The sequence below is a fragment of the Monodelphis domestica genome, chromosome 4 (assembly GCF_027887165.1).
Source record: "Monodelphis domestica isolate mMonDom1 chromosome 4, mMonDom1.pri, whole genome shotgun sequence".
NCBI lineage: Eukaryota > Metazoa > Chordata > Mammalia > Didelphimorphia > Didelphidae > Monodelphis > Monodelphis domestica.
Genome location: NC_077230.1, coordinates 249,408,789 through 249,436,084, shown reverse-complemented (window position 1 = coordinate 249,436,084; position 27,296 = coordinate 249,408,789). Strand labels below are relative to the sequence as shown.

Sequence of the window (27,296 nt, the reverse complement as noted above, 5' to 3'; positions counted from 1 at the left end):
GTCCTAATGGTTAATGCATGATTCCATGACTGATGAAAACTCATGTAAGAGAAATTTTCTATAACCTAAGGAGTTTTCCGTGGCATTGTATTATTAGCCTATTTTAGTATAATATGTCAACATTTCGCAGGAAAAATCAAAGAAAAGGGAATATTCTCATGAGTTCACATAGTGCCCCCTAAAAAGTCTCAAAGCAAAGGTTCTAAGCAAAGTGACTGAATATGATAGTAAGTATATCACACAAAACCAATGGTATATTGAGTTTCAGCTGTTCTGCAGAAATACTAAACAGAATCCAAGACCCTGAGCATCAGATGTAACAGATCTTTATAGAAAAAAAGAGTAGGTTACCTACTTATTAACTGCCCTCTCCAGTAACAGGGGTCTTATGTTTTCTGAGGGCCAAGGACCCCGGTACTGTTTATGTTGAGAGAGCCCATGAGGAAGAGAGGTCTCAAGGTGATGGTGCTGAAATGTTCAAATCCTTATCTTTAATTGCTAGTTATTTTGCATAATCATCTCAAAAGCAAGTTTATGAATCAGATAAGTTCATTACAAAAGGAGATAAAGAACTTGTTTATAAGAAGAAAGATTAAGACCCCTTCTATGGATCTGATTAAAGAGTTCTATATGATTATAAATGTTTTCTTACTATTACTACTACTACTACTATTATAGTTCATACATTATAGATATCTTCTCAGTTACTCAATTAGCTAATAGCTGGAATTTTTCTATTTAAATCAAAATTTACAACTTAATCCTATTCATCATTCCTAATTAATGACACAAGTTCCAAATGCACAATCAACTTTATTACCCCCTGCTTTTTTCTTTCATTCCTGCTAAAAATTAACCAGACAATGATAATCAAAATATTAAAAGTGGCTCTATAAAGTCAGCAGAAGCACTCATTGGCAATTAGACTGAAGAAGATTACGTATGCATTTCAAACTTTTCTTTAAGATACCTTATACATAGGCAAAGATACTACTGTGGAAACAGAACTAAAAGTAATCCCACAAAGTTGCTAACTCAGCAATACCTAGACATTATTCACTGACCAACAAAATAGAAAGTCATAGCAAAACTAGTCTGTGATTGGGGAAAGTAGCTGAGTAAGTGTGGTGCCAACATGGTGTCTCTTTCAGACTAAGCTAAAGATCTATGGATTTTTTTTTCAATTTTTGTTTATACGCTTAAAACTTGAGGCACCACAAACAGCCTAATCTATTTGTAGTTATATTTTAGTCAGCTAGTCATGTCTGATTCTTTGTGGGGTTATTTTGCTAGAGATTCTGGAGTGGTTTGCCATTTCCTTCTCCAGTTTATTTTGTAAATTAGGAAATTTAGGCATAAAGGATTAAGTTATTTGTGCAGGGTTATATAACTAGTAAGTACCTGAGGCTTTATATAACTCTTGGCCTCCTTACTCCAGGGCCAGGGCTCAATCCACTGTACCAACCAACTGCTCCTGTCTAATTTATTAAGTACTTCAAAAAAGATCTTTGACTAACTGTCAGTAAACAAGAGTTCTAATCTCCACCTTGCTAGGGAAAGGACACTGGATTGCTATAAAAAATTGGATTTTGAATCATGGCTCTTATAATTAGAATTTGGATAATGTTATGCAATCCCTTTAGGTCAAAGTTTTTCAACTCTAAAATGATAAAGTTGAATTGATTTAGCTCTAAGTTCTCCTCTAGTTTCAAAGATTATCTTTACAACATGCTGAACCTCCAGCAGCAAAGGAACAAAGTCAAGGAACAAAACTGATCTGGAAATTTATTGCATTCGAGTTTGCTTGGCTGAAGTCCAGGACATCATAATATGAATGACTTCACATCAGGAAGAACTAGAGCTGAGTGTGTCAGGCTTTGCTTTAGGTTGCCAAAATTTAGAGGACATTGACAACAAATATTCTTTTTGCCATTTAGAAATCAATAAACGTAGCACTAAGTGAAAAAGAAAAAATAAGGAGTATACTCCAAATTCCTCCATTGTGGAAGCATTCACAGAAAGGGCTTTGCAGAATCCCAAGATTCTTCCATTTCCACATGATTTGCTATACGTACTATAAGTGTTTTTAGGCATAGTGTCTTGTTGTACCATCACTACATTTCCTTAGGGAATTCATTTTTTAAAATTCAATATTCCCAATAGAATATCCAAGTTGTCATATTGCATCATATTAATTTAATGTGACAGAAGACTAGTCCAACAATGCAAAATAAACCCAGAACACAGCCAAAAGGAATGCAGGGAAAATGGGCAGGAAAATGTGACTGAGACTATATTTAAGAAAAAGTTAAGATTCTTCCATCAACCTCAACTAGTGAGTTTCTCAGCAATTTTAGAAGACATGTTAACAAAGTAGTAAGAAATAAAATGTCCAGTTTATTTTAGCTTTTTAAGATAACATGAAATTTATGAGGCAAAGAGAGTGAAAACAGCAGACCCTGGAAAGAAAAAAATCAGCCAAACAACTTGAAACAGCATGTACCTTGGACAGGAAGGAACAGCAGGTCACTATGACTTTTCAGTCCCAAGTAAATAGTCATGCTGTCAGCAGTAGAATTTTGAATTGAACAGATAATTATAAAATTTTTACAGCAAGTACAGAGCAAAATGGTACTGGATAGAAAAGAACATGAGTGATGAAAGAACAGGATGGTAATAAGTCGCAACAAAGTCAAATAGGTTTCCTGAAAAGAATTATTTCTGAAATATTGATGTGTGATTTTAACAAAACCTGAAACCTGAAAAGAAGAGGTTACAGAGCACATTGGGAAAGTGATGCACAGTAGATCTTCACATCAGATAGCATTAATCTACATATCTTGAAAGAAATATGAAGTATGAAATTGGGTATACCTATCTGTCTCTGTATTTCTATAGCAACTACCAACTTGGGCATTCTGTCAGGAATATTAAGCTTTAAAAATGAGCTACCTTAGAAAATGCAGTTATGGTGAGACTGGGCAATATGTCTGAGAGGTGCACAATCATTCTTATAAATTGAAAACTTGCTGACTATCTTTGAAAGCAGCTCTTAGAGACAACCCATCAGTTTGTCTGACTTTCTTTTCCATGGGAATTGATTGAGAGCCTAATTAAGCCACCTTGATATTTCTGAAGCCCCAACTCCTAAAAACTGCTGAATTTCTGAGTACTCAGGACACCAGGAGAAATGGTGCAGCACCCCTTTGGCTCTGTGTCAGAGGACACATAGATGAATTGATTCCAAGATCTGCTTAGGATTCCAATTTGGAGTTGACCTAAAAAAGGAGTCAACTTCTGATGGCAATTGTGAATTTAGGGTTCCAGAGTTCCCACTTGATATCGAGTTCCAGAGGACCCACTTGATATCAAGAAGGGAATAAAAATTTCCAAGAGCACCAGATATATAGGAATAAGTACACAGAAACTTTTCTAAATCCCCCTGGCAGCTTTATCCTAGGCTATTTTTGCACACATGCCTACCTGCTTGAAATTTCCTCTGCTGGGGTACCAAAAATAATTCAGTTGTCCCCTTTACTGATTTAGGAATTTGAAGTCACTTCTCACCCATTTTCATGATCCCAGGTTTTATGGAGGTAGTCAGCCTTTAAAGATAAACTATAAGGCAAGTAATAGATGTTGCTAGCTTTCTCCATTAATACTGGTATAGATCTTGTCTACTTTCTTCTCTTGCAATGGTACCCGTGTTTCTACTTTGTAATGGTTCTTAAACACAGTTATATAAGTTTCTTTATAATCAAGTAATCCTACTATGAGAAAATGGGGAGGCATGCTTACAGAAGGCCCTCAATTTCCACTGATGTCTTGAGAGACCCTGGCTGCATAGAATGAGAGGGTGTCTGTTGCATTGTTTTCTTATTTTATTTAATTGCCCTTCAGAAATGTGCTTCCACAGGATAAATGTGGAACCCCTGAGTTAATTTTTAAATGGAGAATATCTAGTTCTTGCCAACATTTGGGGGCTTGAAAGAGCACTAATACTGTGGCTCTCCAAAAAACTCATCCCTGGAGAGTTACTGCTTTTGTATTATGATATGAATATGAATAGATATGAATGAATATGAATATGATATGAATATGTATTATGATATGAATTATATGAATAGAATATGGATGAAATGATATGAATATGAATATGATATGATATGAATGATATGATATGAATATGATAAGGACTTCATCAATGAGAAAATATTTGAATGGTACCCTGCACTCAGAATGTAACTACTGTCACAAAGTCCTATTACCTGGCTCATAGTCTTAGCCAAGAAATGACTGAAAGTCTTCTTATGAGGACAAATATAAAGAGGAGGTTCTGAAAGGCATACATAGCATTAAATCTGGTTGTACATAATATTACTGAATAAAAACCAATTTTTTTTAAATTATTCACATGGGTATTTTATAGAGATTTTTAATTCATACAAATGAGGAATTAAAGAAAGTGAGAGAGAATAAGAAAGGAATAAGTATGAAGGGCCTTAAGCCAACATGGCCTAGACCTGAGTCTTAAGAGAAAGATCAGTCAGTCCTTAATCACTCACCACAAGATCTGTTCAAGCAAGGATTCTAGTGACACCAGGCCAGCTTCATCTCAGCTGACTCCACCAGCTCAATCCTCAATCTGAATCTGAATGACTCTGAATGAATCTGAGCTCCTATTTAAAGGGAATTTTCTCCTATGTCACCTCCCCTAAGTTCTCCTATCTACCAATCACAGTAGACATTTTCCAAAGGACAGACCATTCTTAATTCACACCTGAGTAGACTTTAAACCTTTGATTAAGTTCACACCTGAAAAAATCTCTGAGTAAGTTCCTACCTCTTTGCTCCTTGTAAGTTCACAAGTTGCCTGACTTTTATAAGTACTTAGCACCCTTTTGTATTAGTTCTAAAAACAGGCACAGCTTAAGAACTTTTTTCCTTATTATAAGTATGGGTTTAAGTACTTTTCATTGCTCAGCAAAGAGTTTACAACTTTATCTTCCCCTAAAGTATGCTTAAGTAGGGGTGGAGTAGAGTTCTCACATTCCTGATCTAAGTTCCTTCATTGTTTAAAATGGGGAATAGTCTTAACCCAACCTTATGAAGTAGGGTCTGGGAATTTTTAAGGTTCACAATCTAACCTTATGAAGTAGGATCTGAGAATTTTTAAGGTTCACAAAGGGAAAGGAAATAAGCATTTACTTAGCACCTATTATGTGCTAGACACTATACTAAGCATTTTTCTTCCCAAAATTATCTGATTTGATCTTCAAAATAATCCTGTGATGTAGTTGCAATCATTATTCTCATTTTACAGTTAAGGTAACTGAGATAAATAAAGGTTAAGTGACCTGGACAATATCATACAGCTAGGAAGGATCTGGGGTTGGATTTGAATTTATATCTTCTTGGCTTCAGGTCTAGTACTCAATCCACTGCACCACCAATTTTGCCTACTACTATCGTCATCATCCCTAATATTCATATAATACTTAAATATATTCTTAAGTTCTTTAAAATTATCATTTTATTTCATTTTCACAAAAACTTTTATAGGTAGGTGGTATTATTATCCACATTTTACAAAGGAGAAAACAGAGGCAAATAAAGGTTAAAGAGCTTACCCAGGGTCACACAGCTAGTAAATATATGAAGCCAAATTTGAACTTGGGTTTTCCTAATGCCAGGCACAATATTCTATCCACTCTACCATCTAGCTACATAGACACATATGTAAAGCAGTCTAGTGCAATATATACTAGGCCAACTTTGGAGTTAGAAAGCCTTAGATTTGGTTCTGCCTCTAATACTTAGCTACTTGATCATGGATAAGTTTTACCATGTCACCCTGCCTGTTCAAAAAATTCCAGTGGCTCACTATTACCTCCAAAGATCAAAGATCAAACATGAAGTCAGCTAATACTTAAAGCCTTTCATAACCTGGAAGCTTCCAGGCTTTTCATTTTTCTTATATTTTACTCCCCTCCATGTTCTCTGCAATCCAGTAACATTGGCTTCCTTGTAAGAGATATTTCATCTCCCCACCATCACCACCACCCCCATTTTCTTGAATTTTTACTGATTGTTCCCATGCCTGGAATCCTGTCTCTCTTCATCTTTGCTTCCTGACTTCCTTCAGTTCTCAGCTTAAGTTCCACCTTCTTCAAGAAGCCTTTCGCCATTATAATATTAGTAGAGCCTTCCCTTTGAGATTATTTCCAATTTGGGCTATGTATATTCTGTTTGCATAAAAAGGTTTACATGTTTTCTTCTCCATTAGCTGGAGCTCTTTGAGAGCAGGAACTTTTAAAAAATGTCTTTGTATTCCCATTGCTTAACATAGTACTTAGGACATAGTAGGGCCATGATAAACGCTTGTTGACTTAACTTAGGCAAGTCAATGCTTTGGAAAATTCTCAAATTATCTAAATCATAAGGGAGTTATGAATAAGTAGAGTAGTTTCCACACTAGAAGGTACATATGCAGATGATATCACATATCCACAACAAAAAAAAATCTATGTAAACTTTATATTACACTTATCTTATTGGGTTAATTAATGAAAGGAAAACACCTTATAGACTTTAAATAATAATATAAAGGTGAGTTCTTTATTATTGTTCTTTTTACACTATGACTTTCATGCAGATTTGTATACGTGACTTGGACAATCTTAAGGGGGTTCTCCTTTGCTTATGTGACACTTCAGAAACTTAATGGGACCCCAAAACCATTAGAACTAAATGCTAATTCCAAACCTATAAAACAAGCCATATTCTGATTAGAGAAGTGAGTTTTCATATTCACATCAATCAATACAAGAAAAATCAGTGGAAGACAATGAAACCTGTTCAGAGTTTCTACTATACTATGTTATTCTACTCTTAGAAGGACCATACAGAGAAATTCCCTTTGAATTTTAACCTCATATGACAAAATATATGATTTTTCCCCTTTGCAAATGAGTTAGAGAGTAGGGAGAGTTGTTCTCTTAATCTTGCAGGACACTATTAACCACAGACACTCTTTACTCTCTGCCAAACTTTTTTAAACTGAACTGTCACTAGAAGCTCTTTTCAGCTGGAGAACTTGGGACCAACTAGTAGAGTGCTTTAGGGATAGAACAAGTGAAGTATTGAATAAAAGATAGGTATCCACTTCAATTTTGACTATGGTAGCTTCAATATTGGATGAAATATTCCTTGGGGAGATATTGATAGAAACACACTATAAGAAAAGGATGACAATTGTGAAGTCAGAAACCACACACTGATTAGTAAAGCAACTAGCTATTTATGGATTTGAAAACATTTTCAAAAATTATAATTCATTCTTTCTGGACCAATTGATTCATGACAGATTCGATAGGAGAACAGAAGAAAATATCAATAAATGAGCAGTAAGTAGTGTTTTGTAGGAATTAATGATTTGTTCCTCAGAGGACAAGTATAAAACATATACTGATGCCAAATCTGGAATGATACATCTATATCCTAGGAGACTCAGAAGGAAACAAAAATAATGGGAAATAATAGAGAACTAGACTTGAAATTGGGAAGGTAGGTTCTGAATCCCGCCTCAGACACTTAATAATGTGTATTCCCAGTCATTTAACTTACCTCAGGCTCAATCTCCTCATCTGTAAACTGGGGATAATACTTTGTAAATTTAGCTCACAGGGTTAAAAGTACCAAAGTCAGAGACTGAAGACTCTCATCAATTTGGGGTCACTCCAATATAAGTAGTCACTGTTTTCATTGACAGATTATGTCATTAAACAGTTTATCTATACTTAGTCAAGATCTCTATCAGAAAGTATACAGATATACATGCAGAGGACTCTAATTTGAAGCCATTATTCTGCCTGAAACTATTCTGGGGTGGAGCTTTAGTGCTAGAATGATCAAGCTAATTGTGGTAGAGGCATGGGGGGGCGGAGAAAGAAAGAGAGAGAAATAGAGAGAGAGAGAGAGAGAGAGAGAGAGAGAGAGAGAGAGAGAGAGAGGTGTTGTAAGCCAAGATGCAAGAACCAAGGCTGGGGACCTACCTGCCAATCAAGAAGAAGGTTCCAAACGGAATGTTCCCAGGAGTTGGCAGTTGAGATGACCAGGGGGAGGGGATTTAGAGCCACTCTCTCTGGAGACTGAACCTGGCTGAAAGACCCTGGTGGGGCTGACTTGGTTTTGGGGTTTTCTGATCAAGGAGAAACCTCTGTTCTTTCTGAGATTTTGACTGAGCAAGAGTTGGAGGAAAGCCAGGCTGAAGGAGAGACTTTGAACTTTGTTTCTCTCTGGGGTTAAGCTGAGAGACCTTCCTGACTTTGTGAAGAAGAAAAACAATTTTAACAGCTATTGTCCTCCATTTCTCTAACTGTTTTAGAGTCACAGTTTGTGACTGGACTATTTTCTCAAATCTTCAAATTCTCTCTCATTTTAGATTTGAAACATCCTCATCCCTCTTACCTCAGTTTCCCATCCCGTTATCCCAATAAACCCCTTGACTTGAAAAAGGAAAAGAAGAGTATCTTTATAGTTCACTCAAGGGGGAGGGAAGAAGCCAAAGACTTCAAGAAGAATTTGGAGGAGAGGGTGGCAGGAAGAAGAGGGTTGGAGAAGGGAGGGAGTGAAAGGGAGGAGATTAGAAGGATATACTTATCCATCAGCCATCAATAGGGATCAGTAGGCAAACCCCAGAACATTCCCCAGAGCAGTTCCCCTGTGTGGCAGCATCCCTGTACCAGCATCTCTGTGTATCAGCATCCCTCAGCATTTCTCATTCCTACCTCCATTACAAATAAGCAGCTTCAAGTTCCCTTAGCAGCTCTCTCTAATCAAAGCCAGAGGACAGCAGTCATTGCAACAAGAAACAGTTTCCCCTCAGTTTACATTCTCTATTTCAATAAGAAATAGTTTTCTCAGTTTATATATTCTCTATTTCATAACCTCCACAGTGGGGTAAGAATCAAGATGTGAGAGTGATTGTGCAATATTGAATCATTCAGAATATATTGCAATTATACAAACGTTTATTTCCTACTGTGCACCAGGCATTGTTCTAGGAACTAGTGATACAAAAAGAAAAAAACTGTCTAAGACATCAAACTTTCTATTCTAAATATATGCAAAATATGTGATTGTATCTTAGATTTCTTTGGAATAGTAAAGTCTATAACAATGTAGATCAGCACCTACTCCTATAACTTAAAGTCTAACAGAGTTCCTAGAGGTTAAGTGACATCACATAGCCAGTACATATCAGAATCAGCATTTGAATCCAAATCTTCCTGATATTGACTTTCTATCCACTAACCCATGTTACCTCTCAAAATATATAGAGTAAGTAACCTACTCTTTTAACTTTCATTTAGATTCATTTATACAATTGAGAGGATTAAATAATTGATCTCTAAGGTTCCTTCCAAATCTAGATATATACCACTTAGTATAAACTAAGTAGTTTGTATTAAATTATGATCCATTCAAAGAAACCTATCAATAACACAAAGGTACACAAAATCATATAAAGGGCCATAATGAGCTTGAGAGGCTTAGGCACTATTCTTCATTCAATGACTAGCTGAGCAAACTATCCTTTTGACAATTGGACAATATATTGGCCACATTTTCACTTTGTCTAATTAACTCTAGATGAAACTTCAGTGTCTTATAGCTATAGATTTCAAAGAATGTCTAATTCATATTTTTTGCCAGACTTACAAGGTCTGATGGTTAGAGGTAAGAGTGTAAGACAAAGCCTGGCGAGATTGCCTATCCAAAATGGTTATGCAGGAGGCAGGGTTGATAAATAAAAAGAAAGATGCAAAGTAGACATGCCTAGTCAATATAAGTAGTGATCTTTCACTGAGAGTCAAGCAAAGGAATACAGATACAAAGTGTCAAGGAAGTGTCAAAATAAGAACAGGAGTCAATTGGGGTGTGAGGAGAAGGAGCATTTAAAAAATGGGAAACTCAATTGGGCCATATGCATGGGAGCAGCAGTTATACTTTGCTAAAGGGATACCAGGAACCATCTGCTCTTTAGATTTACTTTGACCATAGAAGGCTAACAGACCTCCTTAGAATGTTAGTTATTTGTGGACTTAGAAAATGTCCAGATAGCTTTCCTGTTAACATAATATACCGACTTATCCAAGATTACTAAAGATAGAACCAAAATCGTTTTGCTTCATTCTTCAAATGACAACCAAGGATTTTGAATTTGGTGAAGCAATCGTTTTTTTATTCTTCATCTTTGAAAGACAATTTATACTTCAGATTTGTTTTGTAGAATGAGTGAGATCAAATGTGGTTCAATAATATATTTTAAAATATTAATAATGATAATAATACATAAATCACTCTGAAGACCTAAAAATCCTGTGTAATAATTTGCTAATATTATTGTTGCTATAATTAACTAGTTAGGAATCTATTTACAATGGCTCTGGACCATGAAATTAACATTTTGTGTATGTCAACAAAATTAGATGGAGTAAGAGTGAGCTTTGGAGGATTTGTCTATGAACTTGACTAAAATATGTAGAAGGACTTTAATATACTTTATTTCACTTTTACGTTTAATTTAATTTTTTTATATTTATATCTGAGAAAGAATTATGTGAGTAGTTACTGGATCTAAGCAAATGTTTATATTCTCTGATATAAGTGATGTAGGCAATGTAGTGATATAGAGGGAAATTGAATAAATAATATCACTTGATTTCATAGAATCCTTTCATAAAGAAAGCCCCTTAAAATCATATGGAGAAATATGATCTACATGATTGTAAGGAGGACTCATAATTGGTTTAATTGTGCTAAAATATATTAATTGGTGGATTAATGAACATCTAGGGATAGATTAAATGTCATAGGATATTGATATAAGAAATCTGGAAATTGATTCTAGTCCATAGTTCCTCCAATTAGTAGACATACAAATTTGGAAAATCACAATTTCTCTAGGCCTTAGGTTCTTCATCTATAAAATTATTTCCTTGGACTTTGTAATTATCTTACCTCTAAAATACTATCCAATTTTAAAAATCAGTGGTCTCCTGATTTATTATATCATTCTTTTGATCTCAGCTTTTGCATCTGTCTGACACAACATTTTAATCAATCAGATGAAGGCAAAGAATGCATGTTTATTAAACTCGCATAAGAAATGACTAATATGTTAGATGACAAAGTTCAAATTTAGAAAGACTTCAACAGTCTAGAGTGATGGGTTCATACTGGCAGTATTCAATCAAGAAGATTAAGGGCCTATTATAAGCTAGACACTATAATAAATATTAGAGATATGCAAATGAAACATTATGTAAACTGTCTTCAAGGATTTTACAGTTGAATGAGGAATACATGGCATATACACCAATAAGTGTGATCTGGTGTACAATGGGATAGGGGCAGATGAGAGAACAAGATGAAGCAATCTATAAAAATTAAAGAAGGGACAGATCACTTTTACGTGACTATATAAGGAAAAGTTTTATGAAGGAAGTAATATCTAATATGAGTCTTATAAGAAGAGAAAAACTTCAACAGGCAGAAATTAAAATAGTACCTTTCAGGCATAGGAATGTAGAAGCAATGGGAGGCAGCAGGATGAGGTCTTATATCATATCTTTTTCAATTAAAAGGTGGGTTATGTTATTTATATGCAATGCAAATAAAGCTAAAATAGTCCAATAAAGCCAAATTATGAAGGGCTAACTAAGGAGTTTGTACATTACTCCATAGGCAATAGGGAGTTACTGAAAATATTTGATAAGATAAATTACATTTGCAGAAGTGTATTAGTAAGAATATTTTGCCATCTGTGTAGAAGGAGGATTAAAGAGAAGGGAGACTACACAAGAAGAATCAGTATGTTATCTCAGTAATCTTGACAAGAACTTGGTGAGGGTTTATTCTAGGGTGATGGTACTGTGAAAGTAGTGGAAGAGAGGTGGAAGAATCATAGATGTGAAAAGTGATAGGACTTGGCAAGTGATAAGCTGTTCAAGGATGAGAAAGAAGGAAGAGTAAGAGTTAACTCAATATTGCAAGGGTTATTGATTGGGAGGAAAACTTAAAGGAAAAAAATTAAAAACCTACACTTAGTTTTTGTTTGTTTTTAAAGCAAAAGTATAACTTTTGAAGTTAGGGAACAGGACTTTAACAAAAATTCTAATATAGGCCAACAACGTGACATGAATGTTTAATGGTCATTATTAACATATATTAATAGAATGTAGTGCATACAATGGAAATTCCATAAGGACAGGGAATTTCATTTATTCTCTTTGTGTCTTTAATGCCTATCCTACTAATTTACATATAATAGGCAGTTGATATTGAGTTAAACTGGATTTTTGTTAGTACCAACCCTTTAATGTAGCCTGTTGAGGTCTATTTTTATTCTAGAGTATTTATATATAGCAGATGCTTAATAAACATTTTAAAAATTGAGTTAAGTAGTGTATACTAAGGCTGGTGCAATGTAGAATCATAAGAGCATAGAATTTAATCTAGAAAGGACCTTAAGTGTCATCTAGCCAAACCCTCTCTCTTTACAGATGAAGGAACTGAAGTCTAGAGAGTTAATGTGACTTGAACAAGTTCACATAGAGAATGACTGACATAATTCTAACCCAAGTCCTTGGATTCTAAAATCTTGTGCTCTTTTCAGTAAACTCTATTACCTCTTTTATATTTGGGTTACCTTAGGAATTAATGAGTTCCTCAATAATGAAAAGGTTTAAATAGAGATTATGTGAAAACTCTAGGAATATTGTAAAGGCGATTCCTTTATGTGTAGATGATTATACTAAAGGCCCTTCAAAATCTCTCCTTAATGTTGAAATTCATATTGCATGTAAGCATATCACAGATATTTTCTTCTGAATGAAAGTAAACCAATTATTTTGTTTTGTTGTTGTTGTTGTTGTCATTGTTGTTGTAGTAATATATCCAGCATCTAGCACAGTGACTGTTAGAGACATTAGATTGGTTCAGGTAGATCACTGATTGACATAGCATTCATTCTGCCTTGTTTCATACCCAAAGATACCAAAGTTATGAAGTGGATTATTTATAAGCAAAATTTAGGTTCCCCTGTTTAAAAATTCACCTTTTGGGGGTCAATATGATTTATTCCTTTAAATTATACTCTAAAACTGCTTGTATTATATTTTTATAGGTTGGTTATTGGAATGACATGGATAAACTAGTTCTAATTCAAGACATGCCTACACTTGGAAATGACACTGCAGCTGTTGAAAATAGGACAGTTGTTGTAACCACAATCATGGTAAGTTTTGTCTATGTTCTTATTCTTTCTTTCTGTTGGGAAACTAACAATCCTCCAGATCTGGGTAATTGGGAGGGTCAGAACTGTACCTTAATGGTTTGTTTTACTTGTAATATTCACTTCATTCAGAATCTATTTTTTCCCAAGTTTGAGTCAACTCATTTCCTTTTTATTTGTATTGTCTTTTGTTCTACCATCATTCTTTGTAATAATATTGAGAATTCAAAATGGATGCAGTAAACTCTAGATGAAAATCCATAAAATGCATAGACCCCCAAAAGATTAAACAGCTAAAAAGTTAATAACAAAAGTTCAGTATCTTCAGTAGCAAAAGTCATTTCTGCAGTGTTTCTAAAAATGTCAATGTAATAATGGTTTCTAGTGCTCAAAATTATCATGTTCAGGCAGTTTAATCATCTATAAGGATTTGCATTGTCTGATTATAATACTAGAGAACCAAATCTGGATATTTTTATAAACATTTTAGGTGAGTGTTTCTTGAAGCTGATTTGCTTAGTTTCATATTCATTTTTTTAATGTTAAAAATGTTTTTTTTTTCCTCCACTGGTTATTTTTCTCATTAACCAGACCCTACTCACACCATTATCATTGACTTGCACCTGGGAATTGAGCAAAATGCAGCCTGCTTCATTATGTCACATAATAAACTGAGAAACTCTAGATTTCCAAGCTCTATTCCTCAAAGGGAGTCTTGTGAAATTACCTTTTAAATAATAGACTATCTTACATTTTTCCTTTCTTAAATCAAACATGCCCTTTAGAGTGAATGCTTGTCAATGCAGACCAGCAAAGGGTGACCTTTACCTGGCTGGCTTTAAAGTTTTGCATCTCAGCTTACTGCACTTTTCACCTGTCTCATTAGACAAGATATATATTTTAATCATTTATGGAAACAATCTATCTTAAATGAGACAGAAACATATTTAGGTAACCTAGTGTTTTTCAGTAAGGTCAACCTATTTCCTAACCTGATCTTGAGATGAAATAGGAAAATACTGGAAAATGCTTTAGTGACATTTGTCCAGTTTCAATGTGTTGCACTTTCGTCTGTGTTACATCACCAGTTAGAGATGTAATATGTCATGTCATTGATTTCAAGATTATCTTTCGAGGATGCAAATCAACCGACAGCAATTGTGTTTGTGGCAATGTGACATATGTAACTTCTATCCTAACCATAATATTTGCATGGGACATTAAAATCTATATATATATTTCTTTTCCTAAAAACGACCCAGTAATAGAAAGTCATACTTCAGTACAGTCCTCCTCTTTTCAGCCTCTGATGAAGAATCCTATTTTAAGAAATTGATCAAGAAAGAAAGAGTTCCACGATGCTGCGAACATTCCTAACTAAGGCTCAAGTCTTATTCTCCAATATAGTAAACTTAAACTAATTTTTCATGTGGATTATGGTTCTTCACTGGATGACCAGGCCCTCGACCACCAAAAAAAAAAAAGTTCTGTGATCATGCTGAATTATCTAAAACAGATGAAGAATTGACCTTCATCCTTATCAAGAGAAGAAATGGATGTTGAATGGGAATCATTTAGTTAAAATTCTCTATCATGCCCATGTCTTTAAATGAGGTCACTGTACATTCATTATGTGTATATATATGCCATTCATAATTCCAAGCATAGGTGAAATAAGTAAATACATATGAATTTGTGTGATTGTTTCCTGATCAAATATAATCTTTCAAAAGACACACATTTTTTGAAAAATTGCCTGTTTTGTCTGAAATGGAGCATTTTAATGTGCTTAATAATTATTATCTAGAAAATACCCTTTTCAACTCTATTGTTTGAGGGACTAGAGTGATAATGCTTAAAGCCAAGGGATTTTTGCAGAGCATGTTCAGATTTCCTTATAGCATGTCATCTGTAAGTAAATAAAAAAGGAATTTTAAAATTAAGTCTGTCATCTATATATGTATATAGTACTACCTGTGTATAATTTCTGTTGATTGGGAGTACTACCATCATTGTTGTCATTATGAATGTAGTGCAAGGCCAATGTTTATCTGTTTATTCTTATTATTTGAAATATAGTTAGAATTCACAAATTCATAACCAAGTAAACCAGATAACATTTTACTAATGGACACTTTTGGCCTCTGTGTTTTGCTTTTGTTGAAAATACTAGCCACGGACCTATGTTATCTCCCACACCCTCCTCATATTGAAGGAAATAAAATTCAATGCAGATGAATGAAATATTGAGGAACCATATGTAATAAACCCTCAAATTACATTGAAAACCACCTAAGAAAAATAAAGATAATTTTTCTTTTAAATGAATAATATAAATATCTAGCCACAGGAAAAAGATAAAGATTGTATTGCATGGCCAATTTTTTTCCTGAAATACTGTATACAGTCTTACTACACTTCCTTTTTGCATTTCCTTTCTGTATTTTATTTGTGTACTGTACTGCTAGATTATTTTATTGCTAAATAAAAAAAAATGTGATTGAGAAATTAGCTGTTGTACCTAAACAAAATGTGGTGTTCAGCTTTTATACTTCTAAGATATCTTTAATGGGGCCTTCATTTTCCTACCGGGCTAAAAGATCTAAAAATGAATGGTAGAAAAATCTCAAATAGTCATTTTTGGTGGGATGTCTTATTCCAAGACCTCTTCAACTTTAAGCCTAAAATATTGTAAGATTTCAACTCTCATAAGCCTATGACTATTATTGACATAACACAAAAATAACAAAATAATCATTCATATAGATAATTTGAGACAAAAATTTTTGATCCTATGCCGGGGGGGAGGGGGGATAGATTCATTTGATCACAAAATGTTAGAGCTAGGAAAGTGCTTAGAGATTACCTAGTCCTACTACTCCTACTACCACCATTCATGGCCACCATTTATTTTTTTAAAAAAGAAAGAAAAGAAAAAGAAACTGAGAACCAAAAATGGGAAGCAACTTATCATATAGGTTACAATTAGTGAAACAGGGATCTAATTTACTTAAAATCAATATGTGGGAAGGGAAGGAGAGGAAAATTTCAAAATGCCCCCCCCAAGATAATTTGACCTCTTCAGAGAAAATGCATTATTTCAGACAGATCCTTCCTTCACCTCCACCCTAGTCTGACCCTTAATTTAAAATATTTCTATTGAATTCAAGTAGATTAATTAGTCATGTTCTTGAAATGGAGTATTATATGCAGCAATATTCCATGAAACTAAATTCAGTGACCTGCAATTTTCCTGAACTAAAGTTAGTTCTGAGAATGTTTAGGTAATATAGTTCAACATGGTATTATCTCATCTTGATAACATATTTTACATGGACATGATAGATACTAGGCAAGTCACATATGCATTAGTACAGATAATGATTCTTCCTAAACATCCATTTTCTAGTATATTAAAGAAACTCCTTTAATTTCCAAAGAAGGCAACACTTAATGAATCTAGAATTATCCTAAAGGTGAAATAGGTAAAAATCCTTAATTTCTAGTTGAAAGCATTTTCCCTATGGGATTTTAATAAAATAAGTTATTTACACCCAGAAGGATGCCTTTCAATTTGGCAGCAATTTCCATAGCAAATAATCAATGACTTTATTAACTGACAATTGATATAAGTGATTGAACTATATCTAAATCATACCCTAGGCAATGCAATAATTATTTTGTGTGGCATATATGAAATCATTCTGGTAAGGATCCCATTTCAATAATACATCAATTAGTACAATTTCCAAGTGGACTTTCCCATGGTATTGTGCTTGTAATGTATCTGAACGGAAGAGAATTTCAGCTGTGTGAAACTGGAGACTAAACCTAACAGATTAGACTCTGCTGCCTCAAATGGTCTCTCCGGGCCTGTGAGAAGCAGAGTAGGCTCCCAGCAATCTATGGTGAAAGTTATTTTAGTCATCAAGTTCATAACCAGGACACAATGTAGTGACAAGGTACCAAAGGCTAGTAATTCCCTTAAAGAATGACTAAAAAGGAAATGTTATGCCACAGTATATATAAAACATCTCACAAGCAAAGAAGAGAAACTTCAATTGTTTAAGGAACAAAGGAAATTAGTTTATTTCACTATTCAGATCATACTATTTTACCACTCCCCCAGGAGACTACTACTAAAGGAGATTTAAAAGGTCCCTTCCAAAATGTCATTATATTATGGACTAAATGTCAACAATCCCCATCTTTTAAGAAATTGCATTTCAGTATTTGTCAATTTCTTTGTGTTCATAGATGAGACAATTAGCATGCTTAGTTAAGAAGGAAAAAATATCAAAGAGGTAAGCTGGAGGGAAAACAGAGTTCCTAGGGAGACTTTTCTCTCCACAGGTCATCTTTTTCCTCCTAATATTTTCCTCCATCTCTCTAAATCATTTTCCTGGTTTTTTTTTATTTTTATTTGGTCATTTCCAAACATTATTCATTGGAAACAAAGATCATTTTCTGTTCTTCCCTCCCCTCCCTCCCACCACCTCTCCCATAGCCCATAGTTCCTGTTTTTTAATAGGCTGGACTGGCTACATAAAATGTCCCAGGTTTCTATTAATATTTTGAGAGGTGAATATTTAATACATATATATGAACATATATGTATACATACACATTCATTTGCACACATATTTATTTATACTTGAAGTTTTAAACCACAACTGCACTAACCTACATTTAAGATGAACAAAACTTAAATGCTTGTTTGTTGTCCAAAAAGGAAAAAGCTGGAAAAATGGAACCAGACTTTAAGTGAAGTCTTCTTTTCTTCTTTCTATATTCTAGTCTCTTCAGAAATAACTTAGCATATTTAATGTTTCGTTCTTTTAAAAGAGCTGAACAGAAATGTATAGTAGAATGAGTCATCAAGGACATTAGGCAAAAGAGAAAGGATGCTCAATGGGTTTTAAGATGATTATTACCTCATAATTGTGACTTTAAGATTCAAAATTTGAATTAACTAAAGATAGAAAATTCCTTTCATATAATATTTTCACTTAGTTTTAAAATCACATGGTATCTTAGAGAGTTGCACTCATATTTTTAGAATAATGACAGTAGTGTTGCAAAACTTAGATCCGGAGATCTTTTGAGCTAACTATTCTTAAATATATCTCATGATATTTCCCCTTTGTTTGCCTTTAGAAAAAGGAAAGTTAAACTAATTTTCATTAAAGAGAGGAAAATAATGTTGTTTTGTCTTATTCCATTAAGCAAAATGTATTTACTCAAAATAATTTATGTAATTAAATGAATTTTTTCAATTAAGAATCATTGATTCTTTCATTCCCACTTTCCCTCAATAAAAAACTAAACTAAAGGGAAACAAAAATTGCATCACAAATATGCAGCCAAGTAAAACAGATTCCTATAAGATAGTATTTTATAGCAAAATATTTTGATTATATAAGGTATCATCTCACATAATTCATATCCCAGTGACCTAAGATTCTGTACCTGAGGTTTAATACTGAATTGAGTTCTGGATGGTCCTGTTTTGGAAAATCTTTGTTATGTTAGAAAGTTAATTTTAATTATAGCTATTGTTAATTATAATAATTATTTTATTAATAGAAATTTATATTGAATATTAATTTATAACAAATAATATTCTGTGATAAATATTAATATGTGTTAATATTAATTAGCTATTATTAATTATAGAAATAAAACCATTTCAAAAATATAGAGAATTACTCTGCAGTTATGTGGCTCCTATCTTTCTATGCTGCTTTTTCCCCTTCTTTAATCAAACTGCATGAGAAAGTCACTTATAATAATCATTACTGTTCTCATGCCACATTTTTAAGTGAATGATGCTTTGCAACAACCCCTTATTCTCATGTACATATTTATAATTTGTCATGTTCTATTTTTTCCTATATTTTTATCATATTCTCTATAACGTAATACCAATCCTCAAAGCATCTCTGTAAGGAAAATAAATTTAGTTGCTCTTATATATGGAGGAATAAAGAAAATGGTGGAATGGATAGAATGAGATCAGAAGGTGGATTTTCCTGTTTCATGTTACCCCAGAATCCAAGCAAAGGAGTATGCAAAAATAATACAAAGGACATTGTCCTATGCTATTTCTGTGATTTAGAAGGCAATAGGAGCCAATTACTTTTAATAGAATCATATTTGATGTTCATTACTGTGATATGGAAATCACAGAATATGGAATATGATATAATAAAAAAATTTGATTATATAACAACAAACTAAATTAAAATCAAGTAAGAATTAAAGTAGAATATATTATAGGTATCAAATGGAGATAGTTTTAAAATAACATAATAAAAAAAGTTAAATTATGAATGATGTGTTTCTGCTTTTTCATGGAAAACTAAATGACATAACCAGAGTAATTATAGAGCAGTCTCAGAATCACATAGCATCATATTATAAAATCTTTATTTACAACAATAAATTTATATACTAATAGATGACTTTGCTTATAGTCATGATAATCATTGTGTAATGAGTTTCCCTGTAAAGACTAATGGAGAAATATGTCCACTGCATATTTCATGTTTGTAACAAGTCCCTTTGCTTAGTCATTGTCCTAAATGGAAGATAGATATAAATACGACAAATATGTTTGTGATGTCCAAGGCTATTTGCAAATGTGACTTCTTGTTGGAATCAAGGTTTAATCAATGTTTTTTCCCCAAAATGCTCTTGATTTTCAAATATTATTATACATACATATGTATATAATTTCAAATAATACTGAGATACTCGGGAAACTATTTATTAGCTATACTTAACATTGTGTAAGTCACAATAAAAATTGACACATACAATTTCAAATATGTTTGGAAGCTGAATTAATATTCATGAAGCACTAGTTCTAGGTAGCAAATGGAATATCTCACATCACTAAGAAAGTGAATTCCATTCAAGTCAAGGTACAGTGTATGTAAAATAATTCCAAACCAGAAGCAGTATATTCAGAATATGTCTAATTTATGCCTTTGTGTCATTCTATCTTTTCAGGTATTTTCAGGCATCAGAGCTCAGATTTTACTTTGAGTCAGTTTCAAACTTTTATGATCTATATTTTGAAACTTTAATTCCTATCACTGAAGTATGTCAGATTCTTATTTTCTCCAAAATGTCCTTGCATAGCCACTGCTCTGGACAGAAAGTAATGATTCATTACTTGCCCATTGATTGAGCAGTTATTTTAAAGCATTGACATTCTTTTGAATTTAATTAGTGTGCCTTAGTTTAAGTATTGATTTCTTTTGACATAGGAGATTATGTAGAAGTAATGTATATTATATCCTAGTGTGTATATAGATTAAGATATATACACTAATGTGTATAGACTAATACCAAACATTAACTTTTAGTCACACACTAAAACCAATAGGTTTACATGCTGTTTTTCAAATTGCATTTCATATATTTCTCCTTTACAGTTCTACTTCTTTCATTATAGGAATCCCCATATGTTATGTACAAGAAAAACCATGAAATGTTTGAAGGGAATGACAAGTATGAAGGCTACTGTGTAGATTTGGCTTCTGAAATTGCAAAACATATTGGTATCAAGTACAAAATTGCCATTGTTCCAGATGGAAAATATGGAGCAAGGGATGCAGATACAAAAATCTGGAATGGGATGGTAGGAGAACTTGTGTATGGGGTAAGCAAATCAACTTTTTGATGAATTGACCTTCTATGAACAGTAAATTTACAAAATTATTGAACATTTTAAATCCTCATGGATTGATTAAACTGTTTCAAAGTGTCCTAGATGTATAGCTTCAAACCGAGTTGTTCTCAGTTTACTAATTCCCAAAAGTTTAAAATAATTAATACCTTTTGACTTCTCAAGCAGAAAATAAAATGGCATTAATAGAAGCTTATCATCAGATGACTTAAAATACACTGTGCACAATGAGGGAAGGGTGAATAGATTTTTAATTTCATACTGGATTTTTTTTAACCTTTAGAAACTGCTTTGAGAAATACAGAACTACCTTGAGTAACTTGCATTAAACAACACTTACTTTTAATGCTAAAATTTGTCTAGAATCATAGGATCTAGAGTTAAAAGGAACCTTAAAGATAACCTAGACCAACTATTTCCTGTGTCCAAGAGTGATAAGGTTGCCTTATACAAGGTCCTATGAATTGCAAGCAGCAGAACGAGATTTTGAATTTAGGTCTATAGCCTCTACTTTCATTCCTAATTTCCGTGTTCTGACTCTGAGAGTCACTAGTTGGGCAAGTCAACAAGTAAAGCTTATTTGGAGCAGGTCACTCACATCCCAAATCATGTACTAAATAAACATACTTTTAAAAAGTTATTTAAACTATGGTTGCACAATGAATCCTTTAACATATATATATATATATTTTCCAAGCCTATGATAAAATGAGGTGATAACAGTGTTGCTGGGTCTATTAAATATTGAAGAAATGTTAGAGAATTCCTTCCTTACTTTACATGACAGCAAAGCTCCCCAAAGTAAAGACTGAATATGTTGTGGTTTCACATGAAACAGTATAATGCACCTCCTGCAACAAAAGATAAGTGTGAGAACAAATTTTTAGCTCAAAGCAAATAAAAACATTCACTCTTGTCTGAGTCACAAGATCAGTCATCACTTCAGTGCCCATCAAAATCTCAAGCTGGTTGCTTGAAGTAGACAGCAGGCACTCAGTCGTAGTGACATCCTGCATCCTATTTCTCTCAACCAGAAATCAAATGTAAACTAAGGAAAAAAGTTTCCTCTTAGGGAAGAACACAATAACAGGAACATGCAATCATATATTGTTTCAGAAATGTCCAAAAGCAGCCAAGCATGCTATATTAATGTTGTTTCATGGTTTTCATCTTCCAAAGAACAGAGCATACTCGATCTGATTTATCTTTGCAAGACCCCCGTGAAATCAATAATTACAGAGAGGATACTTCTTCCATTTCCTTGGAAATCACATAGGTGGAAAAGATTGAGCACATAATGCAAGTCAACAGAGGGAAACGTATCCCAAACCCAAATTTCCATTCAGTAGCTGGATAATTCAGTATTGTGCTTTTCAGACCATGAAACTGATGTTTTGTTACATAGTAATATAGTAACTAAAACCTCAACATGAAAAGGAATTTTAACGACTATATAAAGCGATCCATTAGATTTGATATCCATGGGAAAGAGGTGCTGACTACATAGGTGACCTTAAATGAGAAAAGAAATGCAGTATAGAGAACAAATAGCATTGGACCATAGCTTGCATGGGCAGTTTTATCAAATGAGCATTACTGCCTTGTCTCAAGTTGAGAAAGGGAGTGTTTCTAAAGCATTTGTTCCACAGTAATTTTTTAATCTGATGGGACAGGTGTAAAGCAAGCAAATTATAAATATACACCAAGGATTTACCTTACAAGAATAGTAGAAACATATTGCACTCTGAAACAGCTTTCTATATATCAACTTCTCCTTTATGGGGGGTCTCCCCCACGGGCAGTTTAATAGTATATATGGACACTCACAAGTTACATATGTTCAGGTATTTGTGGTCAATCCTCAGTTACGAAGATCATCCAAAATCTTGGGCTGCTGCCAAAATATGAGTAACCCTTTTCAGGATGAATGAGAAAATGATCCAATATGAAATGTGTGTGTGTGTGTGTGTGTGTGTGTGTGTGTGTGTGTGTGTGTGTGTGAGACAGACAGACAGGCAGATACAGCCAGAGACAGACGGAAACTATCCTATGACTCTCTTAATGCTAAATATAACTGTAAATGTTTATACACACATGAATATTTTAGGAATTATTTATTTTTATTCATCATGTCTTATCTTAACTCGCTTTTTTCTCTGTTAACACTGATGATTGAGAATTAAGAGTGCTATTTTATCAACTCATTTCAATACATGTTATAAAGTTATTTGAATAAAAACTTATTTCCCAGGTTTTCATTGCTACATTGAGTTGGTAGATATTTGCCATGACTGCTGACCTTTCACACAGAAAAATGGTGTCATCTGTTCTATAACATCTCTTTCTTGACTCTAAAAGGAAAAAAAAAATACATGCCTTTAACTTAGATTTTATGATAGTGAAAAAGTGACAAAGAAGCCATCAGTGGCTGCTTCTGAAATAGAGTAGCAAGAGTGAGCAAGATCTGCCACTGCTGGGAGCAACACTTTTAGACATCCAGACCTCCTAATTCCTTCATCACCATAATTACAAATGAAATAACCAGAAATCACACTCTCATTTTCTGATTCCATCACCCCCAAATTACAACCATCAAAAACATACTTTGTAGGATTAAAATGGCTACGTGTATATCATATATTTGAAAATAATTAACTGTTTGCTCAATTCTGAATAGAGAGTTGACAATCAAGTGTTTTCAAAGAACAGCATTAACATATATGCCTTTGTGTGTTTCTTCTCTTTTAGAAAGCTGAGATTGCTATCGCCCCACTAACAATCACTTTGGTCCGAGAAGAAGTTATTGACTTTTCAAAGCCCTTCATGAGTTTGGGCATATCCATTATGATTAAAAAGCCCCAGAAATCTAAACCAGGAGTATTTTCCTTCTTGGATCCTTTGGCCTATGAGATTTGGATGTGCATAGTTTTTGCCTACATTGGTGTCAGTGTGGTCTTATTCCTAGTTAGTCGATTTAGTCCATATGAATGGCACACAGAAGAACCAGAGGATGGAAAAGAAGGACCAAGTGACCAGCCTCCCAATGAGTTTGGCATTTTTAACAGCCTCTGGTTTTCCCTGGGTGCCTTTATGCAGCAAGGATGTGACATTTCACCACGGTTAGTTTTAAAACATTGAACATTTCTTTCATTTAATATCTATTTCCCACTAATTCCAGGGTTTGTGAGCTTCATCAAGCCACCTTGATCCAGTGCTAGGTAGGTATGTCTAGATACAAGGTAGGTGTCTGCTTAGAATTTAGTTGCAGAGAGTGCAGTATAAGGAGAATGAAAGATACTTTTTAACATTAGAATTTATAAGTACATTTTTCCAAGCAAGAAACTTACACTGTCTTAAATATAAAGGTATTTATGTTGTATATGATAAGTTGTATGATTGCAGTAATATGTTACATAGGTAATACAATATTTAAATCTTTCCCAGAGCTCATTCATGTCTTGTCCTGGCCCTGGATCCACATTCTCTTTGCCTAAGAGAACATTTTTGAAGCTAACCAAAACTTTCAATTCATAACTTATATTGAGCATAATCCTAGCTCATAGGACATTAGTCTTTCTTGTTCGCATAAAATGTGAATAAATCATAAAGATTAATGTTCCCTCTAGATCAGTAACTTATGCCAACCCTCACCACTGTCAAAACCATTTAGTATTAATGTTTAGTTCAGTGATTTGACAGATGGAAAATAAAATCTAAATTGTAATTACATGAACTCATTTTCTATTCCCTTCTCATGATTTGAATAAACATTTTAATAAGTTGATGGGTAGCAACTGTTAACCTTGATTCTCATGCCAATGCAACTCAAGGGAGATGTCTGCTATGAAGTTCCATAGAATTGGAATCACTGTAACACGCATCCACTCTAAGACTTCATGTTTTAAGTCCTATAATCAAGACAAATACTATTTTGAGACCAATCTACTCTGACATTATGTTGAAGTGATTACTAGTATTCTAGGCTCTTCATGTATTTTCAGCATTATATTATTATAGAATTAACGATAGGATTCCTCAATCTAACGAGAAAAAGTTTCAAGACATTTAGCCAGGAGGAGGTGCCAAATTAAATAATTAGTGCATCCTGACTTTTCTCATTTAGATTGGTTTTTTTTCACCCACATCCACACACAATTCAATACCAAGCAAGGCAATTAAAAGTAGTGAAAGGATCTATAACATAATATAAAAATGTAGTCCAGCTAATTCATGAAGGAAATGTGGCCGGGGGTCCTATATTCAAAATCCTATATTCAAAAACAAAGATCATTTTGGAATGAATAGTTATTTACCTGTTATAGCCTCAATGCCAGCTCCCAAAGATAACTATCCCCAACATATGCCCCTCTCTCTCTCAATGAAGCTACAACTAGAAAGGAAAATGCAATCCATCTTTTATCCTATACTAATATGGTCTCACTAAGGATTAAATACAACACATTAGTGAATTTAGATTGTGTTGTTTCTACTTATTGGACAATAAAGAGGAAATGTTAAATCCATATTTTCAATATCAATAACATTTTAAATATAGTAGAAGGATCATCAGATAATGCATAAATCATTTTTAAAATTCTTCCCAAATATGTAAATTTAGGTAAAAGGATTAAAATTACTTAGTTAACAAGCATATTGGGGAAAATGGTATTTTTCTCTTTCTTTTCTCTTTTTGGAACTTAAAGAGAGGAAATTATACATTACATTATTCTTGTTTAGATCCCTTTCAGGACGAATTGTTGGAGGTGTTTGGTGGTTCTTTACTCTCATCATCATCTCTTCTTATACGGCAAATCTTGCTGCATTCCTGACTGTTGAGCGAATGGTTTCCCCAATAGAAAGTGCAGAAGACCTTGCCAAACAAACTGAAATTGCATATGGAACATTGGACTCTGGGTCAACAAAAGAATTCTTCAGAGTAAGTCAATAGCAGTATACCAGAAAATGTTCTGCACTAAAAAACAAGCATTTCTTTTTAAGTAACTATTATACAGTTTGTGGTACTTGGTTACTGTCCAATTCTACTTCATAGAGTTTTAAGGTCCCTTAAATTGTGAAACAATTATTAATCTTTACTTGAGAAAAATACATTTCCCCAAAGTATTAGAAAAGCAAGATCTGATTGGAAAAATTGTCCTTTATTCATTGATCTATGTTTCTACACTTGATCTTAGCCAAAAGGCCAAGAAGTGATGATCTATGTTTCCATAATAATAGCAAGTGTTGAAAATACAATGATCTTAGAGAAGCTGTTTGGTTATATTGCTGTTACTTTGTGGAGCTTGGTACTAAGGTATAAATAAGAATTAGAATAAGAAGGGAGAAGTGCCTGCTAGCTTTTGAAACCTAATTTTAGATCATCGCATTTTCAAACCCAAACTTTAACTGCAAACTTTATTGGCCATTTGTGTTATATTGTTCCATGATAATAGTTTTAAGCTGCAGTTCACTTCTTTTCAGAAAATGAAGGCAGAAAATATTTAAATTCTAAGAGCTCTGATCAAAATGTGGTTAATCTTTACTTTGCAGTATCTTAATAGCATTGTAAATCAAGGTGAGGTGCATAGGCACAATGCAGTGTTTCTTTATATGGCTTATGACTCATTTCTCAGCCAAGCATGTATTTTTAAGGATCCTTTTCATGGTAGATTTTCTGAATCCTCTTTGTACTCTCACTCTCCTTAGAAACAGTGGTGCAACCATTTTTAAAGACCTTTCCAGAGTTTGAGATATATTTAGCACCTATATTTTCAAGTATATTTAACTGACTGTGGCCAAAACCATTTTGCATTATTCACCAAAGAACATACAAGGTTTCATATATCTGAATATAATTCATTTTATGACTTCTCACATAAAAGAACTTTAAAGAAAGTCCATCATTATTTTATTAAATACAAATAAGTGGAAATTTTAAATTTACCTTTATATGTTATATTTTACCTTTTAAATTTACCATTTTAAAGTACAGAACATTAAGTAAAAATGATTCAATCTTAACTTTTGAGGAAAAATATACATATGCTTCAGATGAGTTCTAGAAATATGTTTTACAAAAGATTTTAATTATATCATCAAAATATCAAATTAATAGTTTATTTAGAAAACTGGATTAAATCAGATATCTAACTTTATAGTGATGCATTATCAACTATTTTATTGTATTATCTAAAACCTTTCTATTTATAATATGATAGTTTCTAGAATTTCTTTCATACAATAAACAAATTCATTAGGTATTATATGAAATGGTTTTTTTAGGCTCTATTAAAGAAAAACAAA

General features: G+C 33.4%; 1 protein-coding gene and 1 pseudogene across 10 annotated transcripts in view; one reads left to right on the top strand and one right to left on the bottom strand.

Annotated features, from left to right (window-relative positions):
• The window catches only part of GRIA4 (glutamate ionotropic receptor AMPA type subunit 4), a 478,222-nt gene that overhangs the window by 381,388 nt on the left and 69,538 nt on the right, over positions 1-27,296 (top strand). For 9 of the 10 annotated variants that reach the window (XR_008911318.1, XM_007494900.3, XM_056794448.1 and 6 more), the window contains 4 exons: positions 13,193-13,303; positions 20,763-20,969; positions 23,745-24,115; positions 25,734-25,932. Coding sequence is in view for 9 of the 10 variants with exons in the window: in XM_007494900.3 (XP_007494962.1) it covers positions 13,193-13,303; positions 20,763-20,969; positions 23,745-24,115; positions 25,734-25,932 (888 nt within the window). In the remaining variant the exon portion in view is untranslated. Of the gene's footprint in view, positions 1-13,192; positions 13,304-14,603; positions 15,809-20,762; positions 20,970-23,744; positions 24,116-25,733; positions 25,933-27,296 lie in introns of those variants that run through there. The other variant, XM_007494905.2, reaches the window with a different exon arrangement.
• On the bottom strand, positions 26,075-26,208 carry LOC130454237 (U2 spliceosomal RNA; annotated as a pseudogene).